Consider the following 23956-nt stretch of genomic DNA (forward strand, 5'->3'; position numbering starts at 1 on the left):
GTGAGCCAATAATAAGACAATGGCGGCTACATGACAATAACTGCCCCTCCTAGTATTTAAAGCTGTAATTTAGCCATCCTGCTGCTGCTGCTGCTGCTGTTTTGCAAGGGCAAAGTGTACCTTGCCTAAAAAGAGTAACAGAATAAAGTCCAGGTTGCAGCCTTAGTATGCAGAACATGAAGCATCACAGGGAAAGTTAAGGAGCTAGATGATGTGCTCCTGACTCTTCTAGAGAGAACCAATCAATATAGGACAACCAAGGGTGATCAGTCTGAGTACAGTAAATGTGCCAGAATGCACTTTTTAGGACTATGACACATCAACCAAGAGCTGAGTTTGAAAAGGAAATAGCGGATGACCCACAAAATACAGATAATTGAGTGTGAAATAGCATCTTGAATTGGATTGCTTTACAATTGTTATAGGTTCTTGAAGCCCTATTCTTACTAAACCATCCACAACTTTGAGATTGAAGACACTTTTATGATAATTTGAGAATTCCAGAGGAATTTAGATTGAATTGTAACTTCTAATTTCTTGATTTGCTGAGGATTGTGGGTTTTGCTAGGTAAAAGATGAATTAATGAAAGACAAAAAAAGATGAATTAATAAAACTATAACACATGATAAATAAAGGCATTCATTTGGCTCTCTATGTTGAATTAGGGTAGTCTATAGGTTTCTCAAAGATGACTAGTTTAAAAATAGCATTTGATATTTGGTCACATCTATTAAGAAAATGTAGAATTAGCCTAAAATAATAATCACAAGTAGATAAAACTCTTTTTCCTCATATATATTTTTTTACTCTTTGTTTGTTACCCCAGTTCAACAGAGCACATTTTATTTTTTAGAGGATTGAGAAAAGAAATATTATAAGATCAGTTCGGAAATAAGAGCTAAATTGAGTGTGGGAAAGTTGAAACACTTTGCATGATACAACATAAAAATATTGTGAAAGAAGTAATGTCAGGGATCCATTTTAATTGAAATATCAAATATATTTTTTAAAATGTAATGCTGACGAAATAAAAAGCAAGAAAAAACTAGCCTTACTGTGGTGTAAGCAAACCACAATGTCAGGGCAGGTAAATACTAGAGAGGCAATCTATGCTTAGTCTTACTGGAAAGTTTTTACCCATAGGATTAGGCAACGTGTCACAGTTCCTGTCTGTAGAACCAGATCCAGAGCAAAACTCAAGTCCTGGGCAAAATCACAAAAAGCTGATTAAGACATCCAGGAAATCCAGTCAGCTGGTCACCCTGACGGATCTGAGGATAGCAGAGGAATCTGAGGATAGCAGCCATTATAACTTATTAGGAGCCAGAGCTGAAGTCAAATTTTAAAGGCACACCAAATTGATGGAGAGAGGGATGAAAGACAACATAAGTACTTCATCTGGGTCAGCTCTGAGGGTCTATTTGGAAACAACAGGGACTCAGGAAGCCGTTTTGAGTGGGCCACAAGTTTTTGATGCTAGGGGGATGGTAAACCTCTCTTAAGAAGGCTGATTTGGGTACTGGTCAAATTCAACTTATATGAAGACTCTCAGCAGATCTGGTGGAGGAGAAGGAAACAGGTACTACTTCAGTTATTCATTCATCAATTAGCTATTATGCATCTACTGCGCATTCTTCTGGGCACTGAGGATACATCCATAAATAAAATGGACAAAAATCCTTGGACTCGCATTTGAGTGTGACATGACTGATACAAAACAAAAACAATTCAATCAATCCCGGGTTAGGAGATAGTAAGCGTTATAGGAACAGTAAAGCACGGAAAAAGGGATTAGGAGAGGGGAGATGAGCAGTGCTGAAATTTTCAATAAGGTGGTCAGAGAAGGCCTCGCTGAGAAGATGATATTTGAGCAAAAACCTGAATGAGGTGATGAGCAGGCCTAGTGATACTTGGGGGGGAAAAAGCATTGTACACAGAAAGACTAGCCAGCACAAAGGCCCTGAAGGAGAAGCATACTCCATGTATTTAAGATAAAACAAGAGGGCCAGTGCTTCTGGAACAGACCCAACAAAGCTGGGTAAAGGGGAGCAAGGAGAAGTTAAGGAAATTACAGCAGAGAGATAATGAGGAGCCCAGATCATGTAAAGCCTCGTAGACCTTGAAAATACTTCAGTTTTTACTCTAAGTGAAATGGAAAGCCATTGGAAAGTTTTAAGCAGAGGAGTGGCATGATCTGACTTACATTTTGAAAGGTCATTTAGCTTTATATTGAGAACAATTGGTGGAGGTACATGGGAATGGGGCCGGGGAACCAGACAAAAGATCATGGTGACTCAGGGTAGGAGCAATTGTGGCAGAAAAAAATGGTTACATTTTGGGTCTATTTTGATGGTAGAGCCATCTCTACTGCTGGATTGAATGTGGACTATGAGAGACAAAAAGGGAGTTGAAGATGTTCTCTCCATTATCCATTGCTGATAACAATCATGCCAAAATTTACTGACTTAAAAAAAAAAAGAATGGACGCTACTCTAGGTTTTAGCCCTCTAGGCAGCAGCAACTTTTGGCTTCACACCAGTATCTACAATGACATAAAAATCAGTGCACCTTGGTGTTTCTTTGCTTGTTCATTTTGTTTGGGTTTCTTTCTTCAGCTCATATTGTTTGGTCTGGCACATCCCCAAGGAACCAGCATGGATACTGGCCTCAGCTTGGCCTCAGCAGCAGCAGCTTCCAGCTTCCTACTGGTATCTATTGAGAGCCATGGAGAAACAGCACATTTTTTTAAGAGAGAGTTTTTTTTTTATATTTGTTAGTACAGGCCTACCTCAGAAATATCAAGGGCTCAGTACCAGACCACTGGAATAAAGCAGATATTACAATGAAGTGAGTCACTGGAATGTTTTAGTTTCCCAGTGCATATAAAAGTTATGGTTACACTATTCTTTTGTCTATTAAGTGTGCAATAGCATTATGTCTGGGAAAAGAATGTATATACCTTAATTTAAAATTATTTTATTGCTAAAAAATGCTGTCATCACAGCCTTCAGCAACTTGCAATCTCTTTGCTGGTAGAGGATCTTACCCTGATGTTGGTGGCTGCTGACTAATCATGATGATAGTTGCTGAAGGTCAGGGTGGTGTGGCAATTTCTTAAAATAAGATTAACAATGAAGTTACGTCGATGGACTCTTCCTTTCATGAAAGATTTCTCTGCAGAATGCAATGCAGAACTTTCAAAATTGGAGTCAATCCTCTCAAACTCTGCCACTGCTTTATCAACTAAGTTTATGTTATATTCTAATTATTTTTTTTTTTTTTTTTTTTTTAAGAGAGAGGGAGGAAGGGAAGGAAAGACAGAGAAGGAAGGAAGGATGGAAGGAAGGAAGGAAGAAAGGGAAACATTTTTAAACATTTTCTTGTTTTTATTATATTTTGTTTGTTTGTTTGTTTTTTACATGGGCTGGGGCGGGGAATCGAACCGGGGTCCTCCGGCACGGCAGGCAAGCACTCTTGCCCGCTGAGCCACCGCGGCCCGCCCTATTCTAATTATTTTGTTGTCATTTCAACAATGTTCATAGCAGGAGCAGATTCCATCTCAAGTGTGGGAGTTAGGTTCAGGTGTCAACTTTGCCAGGTGAAGGTGCCTCGTTGTGTTTCTGTGGACATGAGCCAATGGCATGTGAAGCTCATCTGTCAATGATTACATCTGTGGTCAGCTAAAGGGAGTGTCTGCTGCAGTGAATGACATTTGATTTAATTGTCTGGATGCTTAAATAAGAGAGCTCAATGCAGCACAGCCCAAGCTGCTCAGCATACCTCATCTCAGCACTCGCAGCTCAGCCCAGACCCTTGGTGATGCAGACAGGAATTCACCCCGGGGAAAGCTGTTGGAACCCAGAAACGTGGAGAGAAGGCACCAGAGATCACCTTGTACCTTCCAGTATAAGGGAGAACCTCAGATGAAAGTTAGCTGCCTTTCCTATGAAGAACTATAAATTTTTAACTAAATAAATCCCATCTTAATAAAAGCCAATCTATCTCTGGTATGTTGCATTCTTGCAGCTTTGGCAGACTAAAACATCAAGAAACCATTTTCTTTGCTTATTCATCAGAAGCAACTCCTCATCTGTTCAAGTGTTATCATGAGATTGCAGCAATTCAGTTACATCTTCAGGTTCCATTTCAAATGCTAGTTCTCTTGCTATTTCCACCACATCTGCAGTTACTTCTTCCGCTGAAGTCTTAAACTCCTGCTATCCGTGAGGGCTGGGATCCACTTCCCCCACACTACTGTGAATGTTAATATTTTGACCTTCTCTCATGAATCATGAATGTTCTTAATTTCATCTAGAATAGTGAACCCTTTCCAGATGGTTTTCAATTTACTTTGCCCAGATCCACTAGAAGAGAATGACTATCATGGTAGATCTAGCCTTATGAAATGTATTTCTTAAGTAATAGGACTTGAAAGTTGAAATGTCTCCTTGATCCATGGGCTCCAGAATGGATATTGTGTTAGCTGGCATGAAAACAACCTTCATCTCATTGTCCATCAGAAATCTTGGGTGACCAGGTGCATTGTCACTGGGCAGTAATATTTTAAAAGAAATATATATTTTTTCTGAGCAGTAGATGTCAACAGTGAGCTTAAAATTAAAATCATCCAGGCTTTGGTGTTCCATTTATAGACCACAGGCAGAGTAGTTCTCATGAAATTCTTAAGGGCCCTATGATTTTCAGAATGGTAAATGAGCATTAGCTTCAACTTAAAGTCACCAGCTGCATTAGCCCCTAACAAAAAAATTAGCCACTGACTTCTCTGTCTAGGGAAATCTTAGATAGCATCTCCCTCCAATAGAAGATTATTTTATCTACATTGAAAATCTGTTGTTTAGTATATCTACCTTCATCAATTATCTTAGCAATGTCTTCTGGACAACTTGCAGCTTCTACATCAGCACTTGCTGCTTCACCTTGCACTTATGAGGATAGCTTCTTTCATTAAACCTCATGAACCACCTCTGCTAGCTTCAAACTTTTCATCTGCAGCTTTCTCAATTCTCTCAGCCTTAAGAAAATTGAAGAGATGTAGAGTTTTGCTCTGGATTAGGCTTTGGCTTAAGGGAAATGGCTGGTGTGATCTTCGATCCAGATCTCAAACTTTCTCCATTATCAGCAATAAGGCTGCTTCATTCTCTTATCATTCATGTGTTCACTGGAGAAGCACTTTTAATTTCCTTTAAGAACTTTTCCTTTGCATTCATAACATGAGTAACAATTTGGTGCAAGAGGCCAACTTTCAGCCTATCTCAGCTTTTGACATGACTTCCTTTCTAAACTAAATAATTTCTAGCCTTTGATTTAAAATGAGAGATGTGCAACTCTTCCTTTCACTTGGGCACTTAGAAGCCATTGTAAGGTTATAATTGGCCTAATTCCAATATTTGCTGAGTCTCAGGGAATAGGGAGGTCTGAGGAGAAGGAGATAGACTAGAAATGGTTGGTCAGTGGAGTAGTCAGAATACACACAATACTTATTGACTAAGTTAGCACGTTTATGTGGGCACAGTTTGTGGCACCCCAAAGTAATTACAATTGTAACATTAAAGTTTACTGATTACAGATCACCATAAAGGCTATTATAATAATGAAAAAAATAGAAATTTTGTGAGAATTATCAAAATGTGGCACAGAGACACAAAGTGTGCACATGCTGTCGGAAAGCTGGCATCAATAGACTTGCTCGATGTAGGTTTGCCACAAACCTTCAATTAGTAAAAAAGCACAATATCTTTGAAGCTAAGGTACGCTTGTATCTCCACTTGCAGACAATATGAGTTTATACATAGAAAGTCCAAAGCAATCCACAAGAAAACTACCAGAGCTGATAAATAATTTCAGCAAAGTGGCAAGGCACAAAATCTTATACATAAAAATCAATGTTATTTCTATACATTAGTAATGAATAATCCAAAAAGGAAATTAAGAAAGCAATTGCATTTACAATAACATCCAAAAGAATAAAATATCTAGTAAGAATTTAACCAAAGATATCAAAACTTGAACACTAAAAATTATGAAACACTGCTGAAAGAAATTGAAAGAAGACCTAAATAATAATACGACATCCCCTGCTCATGGATTGGAAGACTTAATATTATTTAGATGACAATATTACTCAAATAATCTATGAACTCAGTGTAATCCCTGTTAAATTCCAGCAGTTTATTTCTGAAGAAATGGAAACTGACCCTCAAGTTTGTAAGGGACTGCAATGAGCCCCAAAAGTCAAAACAATTTTGAAAAAGAACAAAATTAAAAGACCCATATTTCTCGATATCAAATTGTGCTACAAAGCAAGAGTAACAAAAGCAAGTGTGTTACTGACATAAAGATAGAATTCTAAGGGTTGAACTCCAAAACACTCCAGTATTTGAAGTCAGGACCAGCAAAGGAGACTGGGAAGGTCAACTAGTGAAGTTGTCAGACTGAGTAGAATGAAACCAAATGAAGAAAATGTTTCCAGGAAGAAGAAATCATCACATGGGTCAAGTACTTTTCAAAGTTGAAATTAACTAATAATTGACTACTGAACTGAGCATTGTGGAGATTATTGGAGATGACTGACATCACAAAATTAGGTCAGCAAGTGGCCGTTAAGGTCATGAAATTCTGAAATTAAGAGTCAAGACTTAATTACTTCAGAGAACTAGAAAAAATAAAGCTGGGTCTGAAAAGGTCTAGGGTTACCAGGATGGAAGCTCAGACAGAAAATTAATCTGCCAAACAAGCTTGGCAGTGGGAAAAGAGCAGAAGCACAGTTAAGCAAAAATTAGAGTTTGTTCTCCAAGCTTATATCAGACACTAGCTGCAGATTAGGTTAATGAGTTTAAAGTATGACATAAGACTAGGAAGAGAGGGCAAAGTTGAACCTGGGACCTGAAAGGGTTTAAGAGTATTGGCAAAAGTAAAGAGCATTGAATGGAGAGAGGCGGGAGTGGGGGGCCAAGGGCGGAATGGGGACAAAAGTCAAGTGCTCGTCCTGACCAACTGGAGCTGGTCCTGAGAAAATGTCTATCATGTCACTCAGCACTATGACAGTCTACACATCTTATCTCTGGCAGTCAAAAAACTGCACAGAATTTATTGACTCTCAAATCATCATACTAAAATAGAGAAAAAAGATAAATGATATCAGAATTATACAAAGCGCAGTTACTGAGAACGAGATCTTAAAGTGGAGAACTCTGACTGCTCACCAGTCTTCACTCTTGCCAGACGCACAGTTTCTCTGTAGGATTTAACTGGCTTTAGCAAGCACCTAAATAAGACAACTGGAAGAGACAGCTGAACAGCCATTTGCTCATTTTTCTTAAATGTACTTTCTTTCACTACACAGGTTTGGAACTGAAGTGAGCAACTTTTCCTACATGAATGTAATTGAATTTGTAAGAATTTCTTTTAAAAAACTAATTTTTTCTTAATTTAATGGAAATATCCACAGAGTTTTGCAGTGTGAGGTCTGGTGGGATTAAGCCTGGAAGATAGTGGAACAAGAATTAGACTCCACATTCTGTCTTTGCTAAACATTGACCATCCCCAATGCCAAAAACTGTTGGGACATGAGTTTCAAGTCTCTCAGGAGACTCTGCCAATGGTTAACAATTTTTCTTGTCAGGATGTTCTTCTTTATACTTCTCCACTACTCCTCTTGCTGCAGTTTAATCTTCCCAGTAGAATTATGAAAAAAATGTTATAACTTATCCAAGGAAGATGAACCCTGTAGCCTCAATTTCCGGTTGGCAAAAGCCATGACTGAGTGCCACGGAGATCTTGGTTGATATCACAGACGCCATTTAACTCATCTCTACAGTTAGCAATGCATTTGGTGCAACTTGAAATTACACTTACTCAGGGGCCAGGGATGGCCCTAAGCAGAAATATCAATTGGGCATGAAAGCCCTTTAAAAAGGAATCTCAGGAAATAGAAAGTATTTGTTTTATTTTACTCCAGAGAAATTGAATTTGTTGTAGGAAAATCTTGCTGTAGGAGAGAAGGAGCCCGGGTCTCCTCAGCACTATAGGGGAATGTGATGCTATTCTAATGGCCAATAAGTATTACGTAGGAAAATGGTACAAATATACTGTAATAGTAAGAATTCAAGTTCTTAAACATACCACCTGTGGTAGTTTGAAGCTGTTGTGTACCCCAGAAAAGGCATGCTGCTTTAATCCATTCCTGTGGGTACAGACCTATTATAGGTGGGACATTTTGATTAGGTTGTTTCAAATGAAAAGTGGCCCACCTTATTCCAGGTGGCACTTAATCCTCTTGCTGGAGGTTTTTTTTTTTTCTCACATGGGCAGGCACCAGAAATTGAACCTGGGTCTCCGGCATGGCAGGTGAGAACTCTACCTGCTGAGCCACCGTGGCCCACTCAGGAGTTCTTTATAAGAGAATAAAAGATAGAAGCTAAAAGAGATGAAATTGAGAGCGTCTCACAGAAAAAAAGCCACAGAGAAAAGTTGAGAGTCAAGGACACACCCAGAGAAGCTGAGAGAGAAGGCCACTGAAGCCAGAAGCTGGAAACAATGAAACCCAGGAGAGAAGGACCAGCAGACGTCATTGCTATATGCACCTTGCTATATGACAAAGCCCAGGTTCATTGGCAACTGTTCTTCAGAGAGGGTATTGTCCTGTTGATGCTTTAATTTGCACATTTTGACAGTCTTATAATTATAAACTTATAAGCCAGTCCATTTCTGGTATATTGTATTTTGTCAGCTTGAGCAAACCAAAACACTACGTGGATGGTCATCCTGTCTATGACTTTTTAGCTAGAGGGTCTCTTCCTCAGTTTCCTTGTGAATAAAATGGAGATGGTGATGGTACCAACTTCACAGGAAGGTTATAAGGATTATGTGTGTTTGAATGCTTAGAAGATTGTCTGGAAAACTCAAACATATTGACTATTGTCAATATTAAGTACTAAATGTACATTATTATTTGTACATATGAACAATGTCTAGAGATCTAGGTTCTGCTGTGGACTTAATACCTCTTCATTACTTGTGTGGCCCTGAGCAAATTTCTGTACTTTCCGCTGGCACAGAATTGGTAAATGCACATTTAGAGAGCATTCTCCTCCTCTCCCTTCCTTTTCCCAGGGCAGACAGAGCCTGAGTAGGTTTTGGAATTCTTGTCAACACGTTGTTCCTGGCAGACACCATTAATCAATGAGAGTTAACATGAAATTTAAAATTTATCTGCGCTCTCAGCTTTAAAGTATAAAAGTTTTTAAGGACATGATTGCTCCCATTCTCAGCCATTTCAAACGATCCCACCATAGTATCACCTCCACACCCCACGTTGCTACAAATTTCTCAATGGTTGGCAAGACACCTCAAAGGGATGCACTTGAGGTGATCCTCTGTATCCATCACAACACTCTATCCTTATAAGTAGACACGTCTGGAAAAGGATTGTGGTTGGAATGAGAGTCCACTGGGAGGGCTGCTCATGGTCAGTGTGCAACAGTATCTTGGATCATTGTTCACCCAAAGACCCCAGAGACTGGTAAGCCATACTCAAGGTGTATGCAAACTTTGCTTGAGTTGTACTCAAATGTCTTTGGGCAGAGGGAAGTGAGGACATCTGTGTCTGTGCAGGCTGGTGCTTTGTCCCATGCTGCACACCCAGGAAATTGTTCTTCCTAACCAGCCTCATGGTGCTCACTAGGAGAGCCCTAAGGGTGTGTCTTCTGACTTCCAGGCCTTGGTCAGCCAGCATAAAAACCTTGGGAGTTTTGGTTTGTTGTTTTGCTTTTCTTTTTTCCCATCAAGTGAGGGAAGAATAACCCAGAAAGTTAAGTACCACAGATATTCTGATTTTCAATGGCTGTCAAAAAATTTCACCTGTGAATACTGTTCCTATTATATAAAGATGACATCTGGTATTTTGGGGTTTTGTTTTGTTTTTCTTTTGGCAATAAATGAATTTTCCAGAATATTGATAGAATTGTGTTCAATTTTAATATGCAAAATGTTCAGGAAAGGAAGACACCTCAGAACCACTTATACAAGTGCTTATCATTGATCAGAATCATCATCTTCTGCTCACATTTAATCACTTACCTTGACAAAAAGCCTGTTTAAATCAGAAGGCTTTGGAATAATCAAAACATGTGGATGTGTTTAGATTACAAATGATTATGATTAAATGTAGACTGAATTTTAAATATAAAAGTAGGTCTCCTATAATCCTCAAGAAGGTTATTAAGATATTTATAAAATAGCATGCCAGGCTACTACTTAAATGACAAGCAGTTAGTTAGCCAAGTGTTAATTCATTATGTGCGGGGCCATACGGCACTCAGTGGAGGGCCAGAGAGGCCAGAGGTAGCAATTATGTCATCTGTACCTTTCCCTAGAGAACAGAGCAGTGAGTGAAACTACAGACATTGGGGTCAGATAGAATCCTGATTCTATCACTTTACTGTCTGTCTTTGAGCAAATTACTTGATCTCTCTGAACTTCAGTTTTCTCATCTGCTGCTATTGTCTGAATAAAATATATTAGAGGACTTGACATAGTCCCTGGTACATAGCAAGCAGTGGCTTTTATGATAACCATTAGGCCCTTTCAAATTATTTTGGAGAGAGGTGGGGTAGATAAGAGTCTGCTGGACTGTTCTTTTCTACCTAAAATGTTTTTCACATGTCTGTCTTTAATACACTTTTTGAAATGCAGATGGTGATCAAGTGTTTTCTAGAAAAAAAAAATGCATAGGGATAAAAAGAGGTCCTTTAATTCCCACATGGATTAATTTATTCATTCATAGGTTGACAAACGAGTTTTGAAAAATCAATAGATTTTAACACTAGCTTTGGTCTTAGATAAATTGACTCCATATCTGAGAATGTTGACCATCCTTAATTCTTACTTCTTTCTGCCTTATGCTAAGAATACTTGAGCTACTTCCAGAGAGAAATCTTTTATTTTTTTATGTACTTCTAGTGTACAAAATAGATTGAAGGCAAGTAACACAGATCCAGGCACAGGTTTACTCATGCCATCAACATTTGTAGGTCATCTGCTTTGTTCAGGGTATAGGTTAATACAAATGTCTAAAAAATGCAGCCTCTCCTTTCTGGATTTGCTTCTTCTACAGGTGTAGGGTCTGTTGATGATCCCAGATATTCTTCCCTCAACCATCTTCTCATTTTTGCACTCACTGGGTGGGCTTATTCTCCTATGATTTCATATTACCATCTCTGCATTGATGACATGACTCCCAAATCCATGTTTCCAGCCCAGATGTCTCACCTGAGTTCCAGACCCATATTCCACTTATTGGCTACTACATATCTTCACCAATATATCCATCATGGTTCATTCATATATATACTACAGAAAATGTTTGCCCAAGTTGGATTCTCTATTTCTATTAACAGCCATGAATGCAGGAACAAAAACTAGAGGATGTACAGATTTTTTTAAAGCATTTATTTCTTTAGTTTATCTAGATGTATTTGTTTATTTACTTATTTATCTGCTTCTCACAACAACCATATATGTTAGATCTATTATTATCTCTAATTGTAGATGAGAGAATTAAAGAACAAAATAGAGTTCCTTACTTCTCCAAGGCCACACAGTTAGTAGGTGGTAGAGCCAGGATTGGAATCAGGGAGTCTAATTCAGGAACATATACCTTAAGCCCTTTGGCACATCCACCTTAAATGAAGGTCTGGGCCTGGGGTTGTCAATGCTAAGGAGAGTAGATTGAATGTTAGTGTTTCAGTTTGCTAAAGCTGCACAAAATGCAATATACCAGAAATTGATTGGCTTTTATAAAGAGGATTTATTAAGTTATGAGATATAATTCTAAAGCCATAAAAATGTCAAAATTAAGTCACCAGCAAGAGGATGCCTTCTCGGAGAAAAGGCAGCTTGCATGCGGATTCCTCTTTCATATGGGAAGGTACGTGGTGATATCTGCTATCCTTCTCTCCAGGCTCCTGGTTTCAAACAGCTCTCTCAGCTTCTGGTGTTTCCTGGGGCATTTCCTTTCTGCATCTCTGTGTCAACTCTCTCAGCTCTCTCTCTGTTTTCTTCCATCTATTCTTTTCAATATAGAACTCTAGTAAAAGGATGCAGACCCACCTTGAATTGGGTGGGTCACATCTCCATGGAAACAATCTAATCAAAAGGTCCCACCCACAATAGGTCTGCACCCACAAGACTGGATTAGAAAAACACGGCTTTTCTGGGGTACATAATGGTTTCAAACCAACACAAAAAGCCATATTACTGCCCAGTCATTTAACTACAAAAGCTTATAAATATAATAGAGTTCCAATCATCCTTATAAAGATTGGTGACAAAGCCCGAGTCTTCAAAAGCAAAGCAGTTGGAGTCATTTCTGCAAAGAATACAGCACATCCAAAAGCTCTAAGGTGTGAGAAAGCATAATGCCACCCAGACTGTAAGAAATTTGCTAAACTTGACTGGAGCATGGAATCTGTAGGCTGAAATGGTAGAAGACAACAGCTGGAAAGAAACACTAGAAGACTGTGAATGAACTTTTGGCCATATTAAAGGATTTGGGACTTCAGCCTTAGGCAAGGAATGGGAGTAAGGGTTGGGAAACAAGGCAGGGAAGTTCATCTAACAAAAGCATTACTGAGAGAGCATCCTATGAAGTAGTCATGCTTCTAGATTCTTGAAATCCAGTAGATTCCTGCCTTCAAAAAATATACAGTAATATAGAGATCAGCAAATAGACTAGAGATTTTAATACACTGTAGTTAAGTGCTGGAGGGTACTATGAGAACAGTTATGAATCACTCCTAATCAGCCCAGGTGTCTTCTAAGATAATACTTCCTAGGAGCCCTCAGAGATTTGTAACAAGCAGAATTACATGATAGACTTCGCATTTTAGAAAGAAATTTTGCTCGCTGATATGGGTATTTCAAAGAAATGCTAGTGAAAGAAGCTCATTAAGAAGTGTGCTCTAAAAGCCCATATAAAAGTTGACGGTCACTTGAACTGTGATAATAAGAATAAAAAGGTCAGAAACAGAATAGAAGAGGCTTTTGGTAACAGAAACAACAGAATTTAGGAGCTACTGAAAGTGAGGATTGCTAGGAGGAATTAATTAAAAGACGCTAAGGTTACTAGCTTGGTCACTTTACTGGCTGTGTATGCCATTCACTTACAGAAAGAGAAGAAAGAGCAGATTGAGGAAGGCAGAGAGTGAATTTAATTTGGGACATGTTAAGTTAGAGGCTCCCACAATTAGAGCTATCTAGTGGACAGCCACAGATCTCCAGTACAACAATGCTAGAGATGTAAGTTTGGGAATCTCTTGTGTGTAGATGATATTCTCAGTAGAGCGCAGAAAGTATAAAGAGAGGAAATGAGGCAATGCCATAAGGGAAATGCAAACAAAACAAAGCAAACAAAATGCAGAGATGAAAGGCAGTGTATGAGCCATTAGCACATGAATTTTGGAGCCAGAATGCCTAAATTCAAATTCTGGATCAGACACATATTAGCTTTGTGACTTTAGATAAGTAACTAACATCTTTGTGTCTCAGTTTCCTCATATATAAATTAGGAAGGATAATAGTGACTATCTCAGAGGTAGTCAGCAGTTTGAATAAATCAGTATTTGTCAAGTATTTTCAACAATATCTGGCCCTTAGTGAAAATAGAGTTTTTCTTAAATAGAAATATTATCATCCCCTTATCCCCATATTTGGCATTCTATTTTATTTCTCTATTGTACCTTGCTTTCCGAAGGCTATGGTTTATCTTAATTTGCCTCTTAATTCTGTACCTGATTTTTTCCCTAGCAAGTCCTGATTATATATTATTAAATTCACTACCTGTTTCATCTTAGAAATAAATCTTAGGAAAGATAAAAATCAATTTCTTTCTTCATAAAACAATTTACCTTATAAAAAATCCCAGGAAATGATCCATGGGCATTTACCAATATAATAACCTGTTTCTAAGAAATAAATGGATAAATAATTTTTCTCCAAAAGGAGCTTCTCCTAGTAGCTTTTTTCTTTTACGTATCTTTCACATATCAGAACTAAAATTACAAAATCCACTTTTCATATATCCAAGAAATTGTAGAGCTCAGTTTTCCATGACACCTTTGAGCATTCCATTTCAATACCTAGAATACTGTTTTTCCTTTCCCTCTGCAAGATCTATTTATTTTTCCATTTTAGCCCAACCCAATCTCCTTTATAAACTCAGCCCTGACACCATCATCGCAAAGGGCATTGCCCATCTTTGAGCTTCTAATCTTACTGTCTCCATTAATATGACGTATTCTCTGACCAACAGTCTTAGATAAAACAAACCAACTTAAAGCATCGATAAAACTGGTAAGAATATTAATCACAAAGCTAATAAGTGTCTGATCCAGAATTCGAATTTAGGCATTCTGGCTCCAAAATTCATGTGCTAATGGCTTAGAATTATCAACTTATCTTTAACATCGTCATGGTCATCAGAATCCACTCTGCAAGGGTCTGTGTTGGTTGCCCTATATATATAACATGATGTTCTTCACAATAGCCCTTTGAATTGACCCTGATGTTTGCTATATTATTAATGAAAAAAAAAAAATAGGTTAGGCAGAACCTCTGAATATTCTCAAGGCTAGGGAAACTGATTCTATGGAGTGAACCACAACTGAGCATTTGGTTACAAAGCAGAGAGAGCACCATTCAGCACGGGCCAGTTGTCATTTTTCTGTGCAGCTAACATCATCTTGAGGAAGAGGCATGAGATAAGAGGATCTGATGGAGGCTCCCTGCCAAGATTTCCTGCCCTACCTCATCACATAAAATGCTTGGTACCTCGCACTTACCTTCAGTGGCTTGGAGTAGCTAAAGGGCAATTGTTTTTCCTTTCTGCTCAGCTCCTGGAGCATCAGCAACTATCTCCCACCTGTGCACATCAGAAGGCTTAGTCTCTTATCTAAGCAGAGATAATTCTTACCAGTTTATTGACACTTTAAGTTGGTTTGTTTTACCTAAGACTGTTGTTCAGAGAATACGTCATATTAATGGAGACAGTAAGATTACAAGCTCAAAGATGGGCAATGCCCTTTGAGATGATGGTGTCAGGACTGAGTTTATAAAGGAGATTGGATTGGACTAAAATGGAAAAATAAATAGATCTTGCAGAGGGAAAGGAAAAACAGTATTCTAAGTATTGAAATGGAATGTTCAAAGGTGCCATGGCAAAGCTAAACCAGATGCGTGGGGGCAATGAATAGACAAGTTTCTGGAAAAAGGTAATAAAGAACAAAGTGATAAAGAAAAACATGGAAAGATGGTGTGGGACAGGTTTGTGATAAGGTTAAGCTAAAAAATTTGGGCATCATCCTCTGGTTGTCAGAATTGTCAGAAAAGATGGTGACATGAAAATTGCATTTTAAGGAGATTAATTTGTCAGTAGGGTCAGAGGTTGAATTGGTGGGATAGAGAAGGAATTCAAATTAGCCTTAACTCCTATGTCTGGGAGAATATCTAGATATGTATGAGAACTAGAGAGTGTCTGTTTTGAGAGGTTGTTTTTAATTCCTTCCAACAATGTAGTTATATTTCATGTGTTAGCACACATTTTCTGTAAAGATCATATAGTAAATATTTTAGGGTTGTCGACCACAGTCTCTGTCGCAACTGCTCAACTTACTTGTTGTACAAAAACAGTCTTAGACAATATATAAATAAGTGATCATGGCTGTGTCCCTCTAAAATATTTTATTTCTTTATTTATGGACACTTAAGTTTTAATTTCACATAATATTCATGTGTCATGAAATATTCTTCTTCATTTCATTTTTTTCAAACATTTAAAAACCATTCTTACTTTGCAGTGTACGAAAGCAGGTGGTGAGTAGAATTTGGTCCATAGGCCAGAGTTTGCCAACCCCTGGTTTGTAAAGCCTCAGTCAGAACTCTCAATCCAACATCATTTTGAAAACAATAAATTCTCCTCTGAACTGTTTGTTCTATGAAGCACTGGGAAGGAGATAAAGTGGTGATAGGAGAAGAGGACAACTAATCAGCCAGTCAAATTAACCATACTAAGCACTGGGGTCAGTGGGGCAACATACATCCCTATATGCACAAACCCAACAGCTGCCTGTCTGAAGCTTCAGATAAGGAACAAAAGTCAATCAAAACCTAAGACTTCAAGCAGTTTCTGAACTCAGCATTTTGATAATTGCATGGGAAAGGCAAAAGTGGCAAGTGCCTCCCTTTTATTCAGGTTGTTTTTGATACCCTTCAGGAGGAAAGTACAACATAGGACTTCAACAAATGGTATAGAATGTCAACATCAAAGACAGCTTAATGTGAGAGCAGTGGGTAAAGTTGAATCAAATCTGAACAGAGTCTATATATATTTGAAGAGACCATCTAGGGCAGTGTAAGTAACGAGAACTAATATGGGAATGGGGTAAAGAAGGGATACAAGAGACATATAAAGGAAAATTAATGAGATGCTTTGGATGAAACAGAGAGGTGTCTGATAAAAAATACTTTATAATACTCTATATTATTCAATGCTACTAAGAGGCACATAGCTGTGAGAGGCAAAGGGATAGTATAGGAAATAGGAAATAGAATTAAGGAGGCTGGAGGGCAGCACCCCTCGCAAGCAAATCACACAAATACACTCAAGTCTAAACGTTAGGCTGAAATTATTGATGAATACAAAGAAAATGGATCCTGTTAATTCCCACATATCTATTTTTTCAAATCTTACTCAATGGCAAATAAGGGAGAAGTGGTATCATCATGATGTTGAGGGCCCAAATAAAGAAAAATTTTCTTGCATCATCTTATATAGAATTCACCCTCATTTCTTTGAGGCAATTTCAATTTGATCAGCTGGTGCTGGTCCTGTGTTATCAAGTGAGCATATCCAAACATACCTCATTATTTATGTTCAACATTGTTTTCCTTATTTCTATTTGCTTATCTATCACAATTGTATGGGGAAAAGCAAACACATAGAAGAACGGCAAATAACTTACATGGGGATAGAGGCTATGAATAATGGAGGGATTTAGAAAAGGAAAAGGTCACATAAAATATTTACCTCCGGTTTCTTAGCACAAACTGTTGGTTTTGTCTGCTTCTTCCCCACTTGTCACTGTCCAGAATCATTGCTAGGGTGCTTGCTCCCTGAAAGAGCCCTCTTCCTGCCACGAAGGTTCACCTAAAGCAGCATTGGCATATGGTAAAGACTTTATGTCAGCTCTGACCTTAAATGCACCAAGATGTATTTCTAATAAGCTATTTTTTACCTACATAGAATGAAATAGACACAAAAGAGGAATTATTGCCTTCATTGTTCATATTTATATAAAAGTAAAGTTCCATGGCCTAAGTCTAGGAGAGTACCATCAGGTCTCCACTTCAAACTATCAACAGTGCTCAATAAAAGTTTACTGTAGAATTAAATGTTCTGCCATTTCCTACAAATATTTATATAAAAATAAACAATTTCAAAACAAGAAAGATTCTTAGAAAGCTCAAACACCAGGATTTGGATTAAAATGTCTACATTCTTTGCCTATATCTAATCCATAATCAAATGTTAATAAACCCATATAAAAATAAAATGCCCAATTTACCCTACAAACTGATCTCCTTAAATTTTAACCTGATAATATTAGAAGTAGATACTTTCCTGTTTACCTCTTGCAAAGAATATGGGGTTAATTTGTGAATTCAAAAAATCAAATGGAAGCAATTCTAGCCCATTTTACAGATGATAAAAATGAGCCCCAGAAAGTTTAAGTAACTTTCTTGAGATGTGACAGCTAACCAGAGGCTTCCGGATTATAATCCCTACTAGAAATACTGTATCGTACAGAAAATATCTAGGTTATTAGGAGATACAGAAGAGGCAAGGGGGCCCTGATCTATGATCTGACACTTGGATGTCACAGTCTATAAATGACCTGCACTGAATGGACTGCTGCCTCTCTCTTCAGTACAGAATAGTTACCCTGGAAATAAATTACTTAGCCAATGTGTAGCCAAAGACATTATAAATTTCTTTACAATTACAAGAATCACAAATAGATATTATATTTAAACTTCTACAAATTACCATGAATAAAGAAAATAATTAGACATGACAAGTACAAATCAGAATTAGGCTAACATTATCATCATCTTAAAGTATCATTGAAATCCTATATTGCCATTCCAATGCTCTCTCGTTTTATTCAGCCTCTGCATTAATCCGGTCAGAATAGAATTAGTCTAGATTAGGCCTTCCTATATTATTTAGAGATTTTTACTTGTGATGAATTATACATTTTCATCCAAACAAGTATAATATTTCTGTTAGATTCGTGTAAAAGCAATCTTTGAATGTGCGGCATATTGTTATATTAAAATTAATTTTTAATATTTTTTCACAGACTTGAATCAAAGGAGCCTTTCCTGTCTGTTGGGTGAGTATATGTCTAAATATTTTAAACCTACAAGTTAACAAGGTTTTCTAAGATAATATTTTCAGTCATTTAACCCCATATTCAAAACAGCATATCACTGCATGCATCATTTCTTGAGCATCGCCATCTGTTTTACAAACATTTAAATAAAATGCTCACTAGGCAGTTCTAAGATCTCAGAAATTTAGCTAGTCAATGAATATGAAATACTGTGTCCTCTGTAAAAGCCAAACAGTGATTATCCATAGTCTCATCATATAAAGATATGTTCAGATTGGTTTGTTAAATTCCTCTAAAATCACAGCTTCACTTTTCCTAATATGTCCACCCAAAATATTGTACTCCGTTTCCATTCAACGTGCTCTACTTCACTTTTTCTTCCTCTTCCTTCTCTAAATCTGTCTTCAAAATCCGTGTCTCTCTTTTCTCCTTTTCTCTCATTTCACTTTTATCTCCCTAATTCCCTCACATTGCTTCTCTGAACACAAAACCAGAGATCTCTGAGGTAGATTTATTTAAGGCAAACACTAATGGTCATCTGTCAGGGACCATTCTGAGTCATGGAACATTTCCTAATTGGAGGCTGCTGGTTCACAAACTATATTAAGTAATACTGTCGACAAGAATACACATGTACTATTTTCAGGCATTTAGAACTAATTAAGGACCAGCACAATTTTATCTGATCTATCAAGTAGTCCTTTGGCTAATATATTCAAATGTCTTATTTAGAGATTTTTTTTTTGCATGCTCAGCATTTTGGGTGATACTATAAAATATTAAGAAATGTTAGATGTAATCTCGGCCTGAGAGGAAACTATGCTGCATTTGATAACAAATCACACACAGGAAGCCACTATACTTGTGCTTAATGACCAGGAACATGGGTTTGGGTACAATTTTGAAATGATCAGATTAATTTTATTTTATTATTTTTTGTGGCCGTTGAATATTTCTTCATTCATTGAGCTATGTGGTTCCTTCTTCCCTTCTACATCTCACAAAAACATTTTAGAAAGTTCATTCACCTCAATAGGAATCAAAATAATTGTTAGGGAAGCTGGGAGGAAAAAATAGGATATATATGCGTTTATTGGAAAACTACATGAAAAATGGAAGGTCATGTTGGTGTGGTCCAAAAGAATTGCTAAGCTTGCTTCTGTGCCTCATTGCTAAAATCTTGAGGCCCAAGAAAACCTTTTATTTTGAATGCATATGTTTCCTATGCTTTTCTTCATGCCTCAGTGCGGTTTATCTGCAGCATTCCCCGTTCTCACCAAATACTTTGGGATGATACATTTTTAGGTGAATATCTTTGTTTTACAAGGGCAGACCCTAAACAGTCTTTATTTTATACTCATCAGGATTTCAGCACCCAGGATTAAGGCCCTGAGAAGGTTTTCAAAAATGAATGATGTATAATTCAGGAAGTGCTTAAAATGGGAAAACTGGTATGGTACTAATAAAATAGTGCTCTTTATTTTTTAAGATATGTCTTAAAAGTAAAGTGAAATGAAACACACAACCCAGTCGTTCTGCCAACTGGACATTTTAATCGATAGCTAGATTTCTCCATCCCCCTCCAAGAAAAGTACTGTAAATACAATTGTCCAGAAGTATGTATGGCTCTCCTCTTACTCCTGTTCAGTTAAAGGATAGGTTCATAGTGGACGGAAAGGACTCACATGCGCCCACCATGTACCAGCCAGACAGCCATGAGAACCATTGTTCTGATGCACATTTGCTTGCCAAACAGATAAATGCACACTCTATGGTATATAGTACTAGTTGACATGGGAGTATAAAACATTGTATTTGTCCAGCACCCACCCTGTGCACCTCACATTAATTGTAATTTCACGTTCAATTTCAAAACTGTATGATTACATTCATGAGTGTGTCAGTGCTGACGATCACATCCCACAGAACATCACCTGCCGTGTCTTAAATACATCCAGAGGCTGCAAGCATCCTCACAGATCCTAATGCTCACCAGTCTGCTTGTATTTCAGGGAGTAACTGACACTCCCAGACTTTGGTTCTCTTAGTTTTGAAATGGAGATTAAATAACATAATTTAGATCAAACACTTAGCACAGTTCTTGGCACACAGTAATTGCTCATAAGTTTTACTATTATTACAGTTGTAGAAGATATAATCAGAGACATGTGAAATAATTCAGAAAATAAAGCTCCATTTTTATAGGCATTCCTTTGTGTTACAAGTGGAAACAAAAAAGAAGTATTTACAGTGGAGGAAAAAAGATAAATATGAATGGAATGAGCTATCAAACCAAATGGGTACAGATATTGTTTCATATTTTAATGATGAGCACTGATAATTGTCATTTAAATTTTTTAAATGGAAGGAAATACTGATAAATTTTTAATGCACATCTCAATATACATAAGGAAGCCAAATTCCTCCCCTGATAAATGTGCTTCACTAATTATGAAATAAAATTAAAATCTGTCATAATATAAACAGAATCTGAATATACCAATAGAAAAACTTGTCAAAGATAGTTATGAACACAAGAAAATATCTTCTTACTGAGAAGGATAATGGAATTGTGAAAGGAAAGTGAATGAAGTCTCAGATATCAGATATTCAACTAAAGAGAACTTTCTGTCATAGACACTAGTAAATGACCAATAAAATAACATCATTTGGAAAAAGCAAAACTGAGCTATAGCCTGGAGATAAAGACCCATCCCAAAATGTGATTCTGTTGATCTGGGATGGGACAATAGATGCCATGTTTTCCAAAATTATCTGGGTGATTCTGATACCAGTCAGGTCTGAGAACAATCATCTACACCATGCTTCCATCCTCCCCATACTCACACGCAGTGTGTCCTTATGGACACGTATGGTCTCTGAAATCTCTTCAGAAAACCTTTGAAATATAATCTTCCAACAGTCCCTTGTTAGCAGGTAGAATCAGTGGAGGTGGCCACATTGATCTAGAACCATCTTTCAGTTCACCCCTCGGAAGGCCAGGACAGATCCAAAACATCAACCCAGAAGAGGTGCCATGGAAGTCTCCATGGTATGCAGGGTGCACAGGGCCAGTGCTAACAAAGGTAGGTAAAAACTCATTCTGATACTTTCCAGTATCTAGACCTGCTCACCTTACTCACCTAACATTAGGACCTTGTTATGTTGTTCTCATCTGACAATAACACAGATATTCCAATTCTCATAAAATGCCATCTGAATGAAAGTGACAACTGATTAGGTTTCCTTGCTGTATGTTCTCATTGCACTCTGTGCCTTTATTTCCTAGCACTTTTCACACATGTAATTAAATAATCCTTTTTGGGATTTTTGGTATATTGCTTACTCCCATTAGATAGGAAGTTCCAGGAGGAAATGGCTTATTCATTATTTACCTCCAGATACTGCCATATTGTCTGGTCCATAGCCCCATGACATGGTTATTGAATAGGTCAACCAAATTAAAATTAAACTCAACTCCCAACTTTTTTTTCCTTTTTTTTTTTCTCTTTCCTTTCTTTCAACTCCCAATTTTCTATAGTGACTTTAAAATGTAAATCTGGGAGCCACGTTTGAAAATAAAGGATTAAGATGCATACTGTTGAACTATAAACTGACCCAGGAAACCTGATGAAAACCTCTGCCATCCTTAGTTTCAAAGACCCAAACTAGAAAATAGCAGTGAAAATCAATCTTGAGTAACCTAACCTTGACATTTATTCTTAATTTTTTACCTGAAACAAGTGTTTATGTTCCAGGGTTTTTCATGGCTATTTACTAACACAGTTGTCAACTTACATTATTAATTAAAACAATAAGTTAAGCAACCTGGTTTTTAGTGCCAGGCTTAAGCTTCAGCACTGAGTACTAAATGGTTGATATTCCAGTCATTCTAGAAATGTTACAAATTAGAGCAATTCATAAAATTCTGCTGGCAAATGCTCCCTTTGATGAAGCATCACATAAATTCTGATTTTGGAAGTAGGTTGGGAAAATTCAGTATCAAGTTTGCATTTAGAAAAGTAAACAAGAACAGAGTGATGGTCTCAATTAAGATGCTAAGATATAAATCTTAATTTAAAACCAGTCTTGCCTTGGAAAAGCCTTTTGCAGATTTTTAATGAAAAATACAGATGAGAGGGAAAAAAAGCTCTCAAAATTTATTTGGAGTTTGGGACTCACATTGTAAAAGGAAATGTCAGGACAATGATTGACTCCTCTTCAGTACATGTACCCTGACTGTTGACACTTTGCAGACCGGAGAAACTTTTAAAATATACTCAGGGCACTAAATGAAAATTTTCATGTGAATTGTTGATTCTAACTCTTTACCATGAAGTTGACTTCTTTAAAAGAAGACATTTACTATATATATCGGTTGTATTTTTTACTTGAAACTCTGATTCATATCAATTGTTCAGTTAATGGATATTTATATGAGTAGATTTACTGTGAGGATGATTCTTTATTTCATGGGTAATTTTTCAGGATTTTTTCATTGTATCGCAGAATAACTTTTAAAATATATTGATACAGTGCAGAACATATTATTTCCCAGGCTTGATTGTGAGACTTTTAAGAACACATCAAGGATAAAAATACTGGAATTATTGCAGAATTCTTGCCTGCCATGCTGGAGACCCAGTTTGATTCCCAGAGCCTGCCCATGCCAAAAAATAAATAAATAAATACCGGAATTATGATGTTTGTCTGTATTGAGACAATAGCTCACTGAGTGAGCAGATCATGGTTCAGCCAACCTGCATCTCCTGAATCCCCTGAGATGAACAGGACTTATTCTAGTGAGTCCTGTTTACCGAACACTTTGGGGGCAGGGTAGCTCATCCTGCCTACCAGCTAACATTTGTATTTTGTTAAAATATTTTCTTTGAGAAATATTTTCCCTCTTTTCTTTCCAGTCTTGAAACTGGATTTAGATATTCAATAAACTTCTGCTGTTGTGAAAACTTTATTAAACTTTAACATCCTTATTACAATAAAGATTCACACTGTTTTACTTGTATCCACACTTCATTTGAGACCTTGTATTTGGTAACAAATGCTGTTCATTATTATCCTATTAGCTATTAGCCGTCTGCTTTAAAGACCCAAATTCTGGGATTTAATGTCTTTGGTTTGAATCCCATTTCCTTCCCTTCTTGTCTAGGTACCCTGGGCAAGTTATTTAACTCCTCTGTGCTATTGTTTGCCCAGTCCTCTTTCATTCTTTTTTTTTTCTTTTTTCACTCAAAAAGAGGTAATGGGGGTGCAAGAGTAGTTCAGCAGTAGAATTCTCGCCTGCCATGCAGGAGACCCAGGTTCGATTCCCAGCCCATGCACTTCCCAAAACAAACAAACATGCAACTAAAGAAAAAGCAAACAAACAAAATTCAGCAAATGGTGCTGCAATAATGGGATACTCACATGGAAAAAGAATGAAATGTGAGCCCTGCCATACAGTGCACAAAAAAAAAAAAGAGGTAAT

General features: G+C 37.3%; 1 protein-coding gene across 16 annotated transcripts in view; it reads left to right on the forward strand.

Annotated features, from left to right (window-relative positions):
• RALYL (RALY RNA binding protein like) overlaps positions 1–23956 on the forward strand; it is a 741752-nt gene that overhangs the window by 616074 nt on the left and 101722 nt on the right. For all 16 annotated transcript variants that reach the window (XR_013178318.1, XR_013178319.1, XR_013178316.1 and 13 more), the window contains one exon: positions 18439–18471. Coding sequence is in view for 12 of the 16 variants with exons in the window: in XM_077167112.1 (XP_077023227.1) it covers positions 18439–18471 (33 nt within the window). In the remaining 4 variants the exon portion in view is untranslated. The remainder of the gene's footprint in view (positions 1–18438; positions 18472–23956) is intronic.

The sequence above is a fragment of the Tamandua tetradactyla genome, chromosome 6, assembly GCF_023851605.1.
Source record: "Tamandua tetradactyla isolate mTamTet1 chromosome 6, mTamTet1.pri, whole genome shotgun sequence".
In the NCBI taxonomy this organism is placed as follows: domain Eukaryota; kingdom Metazoa; phylum Chordata; class Mammalia; order Pilosa; family Myrmecophagidae; genus Tamandua; species Tamandua tetradactyla.